The following is a 10,311-nucleotide window of genomic DNA, read 5'->3' on the forward strand; positions in this document are numbered from 1 at the left end:
ATAATAAGGTTACAATGCTTTGTTTTTACTGTAGAACTGTGCAGGACGGCTGACTTCACCAGACTGGCTGTCACTCACTGCAGCTCTGCGGTGCAGGCAGTCAGAGCTCAGCAGCCGTGTGGAGCTCTTACAGTAAAGTGGCTCAGAGGCTCCTGTGTTTGCTGAAGACTGTCAGAGCAGACAAAGCACCAATGAAAAAACTAAGCAGGGGTCAACGACAAATGCTGTGAACTGTTTGAACGATGAGTCTCAATCGGTCTACTAAGGTCATGAAAGGGGAATCCTATGGTGGATTAGTGGTCGTGAATATTATTCCCTTTTCTATATTTTATGTTCAATGAATCAAGGTTGGCCTTGCAGAATGCAGAAGCATTATGGTGCAGGAATAACCGAGGCATTTTCAACCCACAAAATACCAAGTTTAATGAATTTAGACAGAAATTGTCTTGACTTGGCCTTGACTCAAGTTTCTCAAGAGTCTTTTTCTATTGTCCCTGTTTTACCTCATATCTCCTCCTCTCATATTTCTCTCTGTGTGTTTTTCTCCTCAACTCCAATACTCCTGTGCCAGCTCTCTATCCACCCCCCCCCCCATGCTTCATTAACCTCAGCCTTCAGCCAACTCACCTACCAGTCCCCTGTCCCCTTGACTTCACCTGCTCCCCATCTTACATTCTGGACAAAAAAAATCCACTTTAAAATCAGGACACTGTGCGTCTCTGTCCACTTCTGGGTCTAAACCAGAACCTAAGCACAGCAAAAATATCATATTTACACCAGCAGTTATGTGCCTCTTTAGTCCGTGTTATATTAAAACTAAAAGCATGGTTAAGTGTGCAGTTTGTCTTTAAGATGCGCTCATGTTCAATGTAATCATGGTTTCATTTACTTCAGATGAGAAGGACTGTTCTCTTTGTGATTCACTAAATGAAATAAAAACTCTTTTATTTGGGAGTCATTTATAGTGCAGTGTAAGTCCGTGTTAGCTGGTCATCCGTATCTGCCATGATGACACTTCCAGACCTGCAGGGGATTCGGGTTCACTTGTCACTTTTCATCCAGCACCTTTTTCTTTAGTTTGGCCTTCAGTGAAGTGAAACACCTGATGAGTTGGCTTGAGGTCAGGTGAGTGATTCCGTTTAGCCATTAAAAGTCTGCACGCCAACATAAAAGGTAAAATTAACAGAACATTTTTTTTTTTAAACTTTAAACCTGGAGGGCAAAAGTGAAACCTTTATATGAGAGGTGTTTGAGACATTTGAAGAAGAGTTTTACATATTTTAATTAAACTAGACTTCTCCTTCTCCCTCTGACCATCATCTTTTTTTCACTTTCTCCCACTCAGATAATGCTGTTACATTAAAGTCTCTTGTTCTCTGGTTCTGTTCCTGTGCACACCTTCTTTTGGTCTATATGCATAACTGTAATGTAATTTACAGCCTTGCTGACTATAATTTCTTGGTCCTTCTGCTGAAGGATGAGCTTTTGTTTGATTTAACTGACATCATGCCTGTATTTATACAACATACAGAAAGGAAATGATATATTTTTGACTTCACCCACATGTTTCTGAAGTGGTGTTTTACAGCTTTTTCCGCCTCCTGGTACAAGCTAATCCTTTCTTCACTGGAAACTGCCTGAGAGTTCGTTGTGGGAGGAAATGGTAAATACATGTGTAAATGTTTGGTGATGATCCGAGTTGGTGAATTCAAATTTCTTTATGTTCCATGTGGCATTCATTCTGACTCTCTCCAATACATGTTTATGTTTATCTAACCCGTAATCATTTAATGTACTTAAACATAAGGTAGATGTAAATGTAGATACTGTATATCCTTGATTGCCGCTGGTTGTTTTCCTCTGTGACTGAATTTTGATGAAATATAGACCGATATAAAGTTTCTCTGAATCCAAACTCAAAGTGCTTTTACCACTTTGATGTAATACCCAGCTGTAGTAAATAAGAATATTTATATAATGCTATCACATTAAACTGTAGTTTACTGTTTACTGCACCTCAAGTCTCTCTGAAATTAAACTCTCAGTCATGCTGTGTTTTTTTTTGTAGGTCTGTGTTAAGGCATTGGGTAGTTATAGTCATCATTTACTAAGTGCAGACAGAGACCTACATTGCTCTGTGATGGTTTATGACGCTGATCAAATTATTTAGAACAAATACTGGATACTGATTGGAGGAAAGTGAGTTGGAGCGTCCCAATGTTGGCTTTTCACTCCTGAGAGACTGCAGACTTTTCCCTTCATGTTTGTACAACTTAGGCCATTATTCATAGCCAGAACGTCGACGCAGCTGACTGGCTGTCTGTTGGCTTTGACAACCAAACGTCAGCTGCAGAGAGAGGCCGTCTGCGCAGGTGTCTGACAGTTTTAGATCCCTGTTTTGTTGTGCGCTCTGCAGGTCGGGAGAATGATATTGAGATGACAGCACTCACTGGGGGAACCATCAGATAGCCATCAGCTGACAGATGTATTACACTATTGTCACCCTCATGAGTGCAGGCCCAGATACATATGATATTAAGCCAAAAGCTTCCTCTCTGGCACAGTTTATGCAGTCCTGTTTGTCAGAGTGAAGGTGTTGGGGGAATTCATGGCAACATGTTTAATGTAAGCCAGAATGCAGCAACTACAACACAGCCCAATATGCTTTTGGTAGACAGTAAATTTTCATTATTTTGTTGTCTCACTAGTCAAGTCATTCACCGTTTGCTGAGGTCCTGTTTGATTTAAATGAAAGGACTTTTCCCTGAAATGAACAAGATTGATTTGTAATGAAAGTCTCCAGATGGTGAAATGGATTTTAGATGGAGTGTGCATCCTGTAATGAATTCCTTTAGGTTGCACTCACTTTGCAAACACTTGCATGAATCTTCACATGAACACACACATATGCAAATTATTGAGCAGATAAATTTACATGTGTACATAAATATGCGAGGGACACCTGTTTCTGTTCACATTTACATCCAGATACAGGCAAGTAGTGGGAAAAACAGTTAGTACACACACACGCACACACGCACACACGCACACACGCACACACACACACACACACACACACACACACACACACACACACACACACACACACACACACACACACACACACACACACACTCCTGTAAGTGTATGCTGATGCAGACAGTGGCTGAAACACTGACTGTGTCTGATCAGAGTTTTAATTACAGCCTCTCACCCGCCAGGGAGCGCGAACAGAAAAACATTTTAATGAAGGAGTGTCATTTGAAAAACACCAAGTAATCAGTTTGGATTATAGGAGAAGCCAGCACAATGTCTCCTTTAATACTGTGACAAGGAGCTATTGGTTTTAAAACATTTTTATTATAATGCTAGCAATGTTGGCCTATTTGTTCTCCACATTAATGATGACTGAAATATTTTAATAACTTAAGAAAGGATTGTTGTGAAACTTGTCAGAAAGTAAATCCTATCTTTGCTGTCGTGCCAAAACAGCACTAGTGAACCTGAGTGACTATCTTTAAAACAAAGGAAGGAACAGCCCTTTACATACCTTTAGCCCCACTACAGTCCCAGATGGCTCATGGTTTTCAATTAAATGTCTGTTTGCTCAATCTCAAGGAGAAAAGAGTTAAGCCAGTATGAATTACAGCAGTCACTCTGAAGGCCACTTGAGACTGGCTGCAAAAAGCAGTCAGTCCTGTCGGACTATTTTTAATGGATTAAAAAAAAGTAGTTTATTAGAAAAATAGCCTCCATAATATTTTCATCTCTATAATCATAATTAAATTATTACCAGTTTAAAAAGTGAGAAATCTGTCTGATTAGAAATCTTTCTGAAATGATAATAGCTTAACCAGATCCAATCTGATCCAGAGTTGTGCATTCAATTTTCATCGTCTCTCTGTGCATGTATGGTATAGTCCTTCTCACCTGGTCCTTACCCTTAAAAGGTCAGTTGCTGTGTTCAAAGGTGCCGTCAAACCCAGACAGATCAGAGTATCCCGGACAGGTCAAGTACCTCTGAAGAGGTGTTAGATTGCTGCTGTTTAACATCTCATTTATGTCTGAAAGAATTAGCACTAAAAGTACGCCGGTGTTGACGCAGACACATTCTGCTCTGCGTGCTGCATATGTGTCTGCCTGTGTCATCTGCCAGCCTGTGATCCACTGTCTAAAATGCCAGCAGAGGCTGAGGGGCTAAATCCTGCGATGGCAACAATGATTTTTGACAGGGAAGCTCTGACAGGCTCGACAATGAACAGCCTGCTGCATGGTGCAGAGCGGCGGAGTGGAAATGTGTCGCTGCCGGGCCGTCTGGGGTCACATCACTGCTGCTGCTGACGGAAACAAGCAGTTAGGAGCAGGCAGACACGACATGTGACAGTCCAGATGAGAAAATATAAATCAGCTGCATTTTGTTTGTGGAGCGGTGCATTCGCAGCACTGAAGATAACTTGTTTCTGCATCAAGTCAAGCCTTGATTTTCATGATAAGTGAAAAAGGTTTTTGAAAATTTAAACCACTCTTTTGCATCTACACCATCACTGTACGCATTTTTTACACCAGGCAAGCCTTTGTGATCAGAGAAAAGTTCCAAATTCTAGCAGCTACTCTTGTTGACTCATTGCTTTCAACTGCTTCCTACTCAAAGAAGAGTGCTGTACAGTAATGAAATCATCATTTGCCTGTCTTCTCTGGAGGGATATTTTTCTGTGTCACCCCCATTGCCTCATATTTCCTTTAAAATGTCAACCGGACATGGATTTGAATTGTGACATTTCCCTGAAATGATGCAGCTTCACAAGGGTCACGCAGAGGAAAGTGTAACTTCTCATCTGCCTCTCTGGGTACCACCAAGTGTCTTGGTGATCTCTCATGTGGTTTCATCACCACCACAAACTCACTAAAAATTTCAAGGTGAAGCAGAAGCACATTAACATCTCAAATGAGGACCCATATGCCGAGCTGTGAAATGCACTCTGCAGAGTTGCACCCCAGCAGAACATGATGCTACAGTATGGGGAACATGAATATGGATGAGCTATGAAAGCAGGCTCCACTGTGGGCTAAGTGGAGTGGTGGTTTAGTTTTCTCACACCCAGTCTTATGGTACACAGAGGTTGGATGGCACAGTGGAAATAACGCAATACCAGCTTTAATGTTTTATGCAGCTCATCTCCAGTTGACTACAGAGGGCCATTAAAAGTGCATAGCAGTGCCTATTCACACTTATTTCCTCTCCCTCCTGTCGCTTTCGCTTGTGTCGTTCACAGTTTTTTTTCTCACATTTACTGCAACCATCAATTAAAAATTTGAGTTCCATCCAAAACAATGCATGGAAGACAATTAACCCTCGATTGGACACGTTGAAAAACCTCCAAATGTTTGACTTCTCTTTTTCAGTAACATTTTAGGGATACTGTGCGCTGATGTTATGGTGTTCATGGTAAATCCCAAAAATTTCACCTCTATCTTTTACCATGAATATTTCTATGGAAGACGCTTTTGAGACCAGTTCTGCTTGATCAGAACAAAGGATCTCTTTATTCTTTGTTCAATCCTTTCAGTTGCCACCTGAATGCATTTCGCATCACTTACTTTCTAATATTCTGAATTGACTAAAGATGATCCGTCACCATAGAGAATGTCCATTTAATGTGTGCATATAAAAGTCACACCAGTGCTGCAACAGGAGCAGGAACAACATTTCCTTATAGGAAGATGGGAGCATGTACTAAAGATTTTCACGTGCTGCCTTGATGAATCATTGTGCTCTGCTTAGCTTACGCACATGATCATCAGATACTGGCAAACGCTCTTTGATATTAAAAATTGTGTCACTGTTTTCCATGACACTTCATCTGTTCTTTATACCCTGCTATTACATTTCCTAAATTAAATAATCATTGAACAATTATATTGATGAATGAACTGTCAAACATCAGTCTGGCCATTTGGCTTAATAATGTATATCAATATTATAGTGTAAATATGGAGATCATCTTTCCCATTTCATATCTATTGATAATGCTTCCAATACATATAATCCTTGGTTGAGGGCATGGAAATGAAACTGTGATTAAATTATAATATTAATGATTTAAATATTATTGGTGAATGATAATGAAAGCTCAAGGTTGTGTATGTGTGGAAAAATGATTGCTGGCGGTAAAAAGCTAATTTCGTGCATGAACATAACAACGTCCCCGAATAGAAAAAGGACACAAGACTGGATTTTTGAGAAAGAAAATAGATACAGTTGTTCCCCGCTGTATTTAACCATTAGGTGTGTTTTCCAAATGTACTTCCAGTGAGTCTCTCACAACCAGATGACAGCTTCTACAAACACAGACTGCAAGCGTCATATCACACAGTTCCTAATCATAGATACATCTCTGTCATATATTATATAAGATATGCTAAAATATGTAACATGTGACACAATCTTCCTCTGCACATGCTGTGTTGTTGGCACGCATAGATGCCGCTTGTATTATCTCTAGTACGCCAGGGATAGAAATAAAGGAGTTGGAGTAAATAGTCATCAGAGCTGTCATGATGCACAACAAAATGTCAAATGATCCCTCCTGTTTTTGTGTTTTTCTTCTTGCCAAAGTAGGAGTTGGCCACGACGTGTTAAAAATCAAACAGTTTGTAGCCCTGCATCATCATCCTGGTCGTTTTATACATCCACTTGTAAAACAGTCACATGTCTGATCTTTCTCCGAGGAGACAGCGATAATGTTGAAGCTGATCGAAATCCCTCTAAGTGAATTTGACCGCTGTTTCGTGAGCTGGTCCAACTCTGCTGACTCCTTGTCTCAGGATGACTTTATTGTCACTGAGTGCTATTTTTAAAAAACACAACCCTTCAAAAGACAGTGCATTCTCACTTCAGTGCCAAAATATTTGTATTTTTCAATGATGTCCTTAATAAAAACATTTCCCTTACCGCTCTTTAGCTCAGTGCAGATGAACACTCAATACAAAACGTGTGTCTCTTAAAACACAAACATTATTTACATAAATCACTTCTTTTTGCTTCATTAAATGATTTCATTTCAACCTTACTTTGAATGATCATACTATGAAAGTGTGACTACATGACACCATTCCTCATCTTTATGTTTGCAGGAGAGTTGAGCCAGTGTGAAGATTCCCAAATCAACCATTCTCAGAAAATCTTTCAAATCTAAACTTTGGATAGTGCAACTCGAAAGGTAAGTAGAGTGTGAGCTTCAAGTGCAAATGGGAATATTAAAAATCACATTAATTTTCACAGGATGCTCTTGCACCTGTTTCAAAAGGGTTTCAGGCCACTGAAATGTGATCAATATGATAATTTATAATTTAAAAATCATGAAGGAAGTCTTGAAATTGTGTCTCACTGTGTTTTTTGTGTATCTCATTTCTGCAGGACAAATGGGGCGAGACCAAGACAAAACTTCGTGCTCGTGTAGTTGCGTCTATCCAAACTGTTGCGCAGCAAAACCTGGACAAATTCGTCACTGATGATGTAATTCCCAACTAATGCTCTTCATCATGAAATCAGCAGAAAGACAAACATGTTTTTAAAAACGTGTTTACAAACTAAAAGAAAGAAAAATGCTTGAACATTCCACAGGACAGCGTAGATTTGAGTGCATTTTTGCTGCTTCCCCATCAAATGTCGCCTCAGGCCAGTCTCGGTGCTGCACATGAAAAGTGGAGCACGTCTTCTCTATGATGCTAGAACACACTGGTAAAATCTTATTTTACACACACACTGAAGATGCGACAGATGAGCGGAATACAAATGTGAGTTGTGTGATTAACAGATATAAAAAGGGATTGCCTTGAATAAATCAGATGTTGACAGGAAGCCCATTCATTGCCTAAAGGTGACCTCTTCCAGGTACAAGCATGCAGCAACGCATCATGAAGCCATTACTAGAGAGCAAAGCTACTGCCAAAATGAGAAAGTAAAAGATATTAAAAAAGGCAAGTGAATGCAACATTTTACATTTTGCATGCACCAAAATACATCTCAGTTGTGTTGCACATGGACTGCTACATGGTGTAAATGTTTTTTTCCCTGGTCATTACAACCGAAGACAGAAGTTTAAAAAAAAAAATCATCTACACACATTGCCACTCTGAGTTAGATCATTTTTGCCACCTTTGCATTGCATCTGACATCAGTATTCAGTGTTATGGGAATGTTTTCAACAGTACATGATTCACAAATTTGCACAAATCCTCACTTGAGGGTCTAACAGGAGGTTTTACAGGATGCCTCTGCATTGCTTTAGCAACCGCATCGCATCTCTTGATTATATGGGATAGAAGCAAATACTGGTTTCAAAATGACAAATCCACCATTTGAAAAGAGTGACACTGATCCACCACATCTATAGACAACACAGGATATAAATGAGAAAAATCTCTTCAAAGTGATGAAAATCCATGCAGTTTGTAATGGCTGAGGTCATTAGAAATTTTCTTGTCCTTAGGCCTGAGTAGGACTTAAGTAGCCTGAAAGTGAGCCATGCATTTGCCACCAACAGCATTGCTGTATATGAAACGCATGTAGGAGCAGACCCCTGTGTTCAGACATGGATCACTGTCAGAGCACTAGGGGGAACAGCTATTTGTTATTAGCACTGCTACTCTATGACGATCATTGCACTGATTATTTTCACTCTGGGCGACACACTGACATCATTTCAAATATAAGATTGTGTTTCACACAAGAGTTATATGGCAATAGTCCAGAACTAAAATCCAACACTTGTTGAATAAATCTCACATATAGAATTCTAGATCACCTGTAGAAATAAACTCACACAAAATGACCCACGCATGCATCCTGCGGATGTGTGCGTGGATGGCCACGCACCTACAGTAGATGCATCCTCAAACACACATACACACAAAGAACTCTGCAACTCATTCTCATTCTCTACAACTCATGTCCCTCAGTTTTTGGCACAAGTCCTCCTTTCTGAAGTTGTCTATTCCAGTAATCTCTTCTCTCCAGTGTGGTCTGTCTCTGTGGCTTACTGCTGGTGTTGCTTCAAGCTGAAAACAAAACAGAGGAAAGAATTTGTTAGGCCCGTTTTGTTTCTGACACAGGCAGATCTAACAAGAGACGGCTGTTCGACCGCTGGTAGCATCAAGCGATATTAAGTCTGTGCCATGCTCGTCCCAGAGAAGTCAGTTAATTTACTGGTATATTTGCATCTCATGCCATTACTAATATAACATAAATAGGAAAATAAACAAATCAGTTACTGGCAATGCCTCAAGACAAATGTGTGGAGATGTAACGCCCGGTCTCATGCTGCTGTGCTCAAAAGGATTTCCTTCTTCTGGGATTGTCAGGTCTACTGTATGTGAAGAATTAACCAATAATCCTGTTTTGTAATCTTCTCATAATTACTTCGGCTCATCATACCGTCTTTCTGGCTGTTACCCAAATTAAAACAAAGCAGAAAATTTGAGGCACGGTGATTACGTTGGATTTTGCCCTTTATCTTGAGCGGCTGATTGTTTTTCATGATGACAGGGGTTATGGCTACATTCTGCAGCTTTATCACTGTGAAACAAAGCAGCTCTAGAGGTAAACATGCCACATCCAATGAAAGCAAAGCGTCAGGGTGGATAGGAGCTCATGGCACACTGCACCACCTAATAAATTAAGCAGTTTCCTGAGACTTTGTTTGGCCCCCATAAGATGGAATGATTTACAGGCAATAAACTTTTAAGTCTGCAGCTGATTGTCGCAACACAGAACATTTAAATGATTCAGAAATGACCTCAGTGAGTCAATTACCTGGATACCACAACAAAGAAATGGACTACTTCTTTCATCTCTTTTTGTGTAATTGCTTCTCTTGACAGTTAGAGGAGCTTTTCAACTTCGATTTTTGCTGCAGTTCTGAAATGTTACTGCATAAATGTGATTTTATTCCTGTCTGCATTTTTATTCAGAGATGAAAACATAAATATACGTGTCAAGTCAAAATTAAATTTGGTCTACATACTGGACATGGTCCTCACTCTTTGGCACAAATAAACCCTTCTCCTCACATTACAACAAATTCCAACATTTTCATCACAGTCATTGTTAAGATGCCACTTCTAGACTGTGTCCTAATTAGGATGTCGCTCCTCACACAAATTCCCAATGTGAGTTGGAGAGAAAAGGAAAGGGAGAGATACTTAGGCACCCTATCTGTCAGCCCCTATCCCAGTAATGGCTGTTCAAACAGTGGCATCTACATCCTGTCGGCTCTGTCAAGATTAATCCAACAGCGTGCACTTAGGAGT

At 40.0% G+C, this 10,311-nt stretch overlaps 1 protein-coding gene across 1 annotated transcript in view; it reads right to left on the bottom strand.

The window, feature by feature from the left end:
- Positions 1–7,585: 7,585 nt before the first annotated feature.
- Positions 7,586–10,311, bottom strand: part of zgc:171482 (zinc finger protein) — a 45,233-nt gene continuing 42,507 nt past the window's right edge. Inside the window, exon 7 of the mRNA XM_068327897.1 lies at positions 7,586–9,060. Within this exon, the coding sequence (XP_068183998.1) occupies positions 9,039–9,060 (22 nt within the window). The 3' untranslated portion in view covers positions 7,586–9,038. The remainder of the gene's footprint in view (positions 9,061–10,311) is intronic.

The sequence above is a fragment of the Antennarius striatus genome, chromosome 11 (assembly GCF_040054535.1).
Source record: "Antennarius striatus isolate MH-2024 chromosome 11, ASM4005453v1, whole genome shotgun sequence".
Classification (NCBI taxonomy): Eukaryota; Metazoa; Chordata; class Actinopteri; order Lophiiformes; family Antennariidae; genus Antennarius; species Antennarius striatus.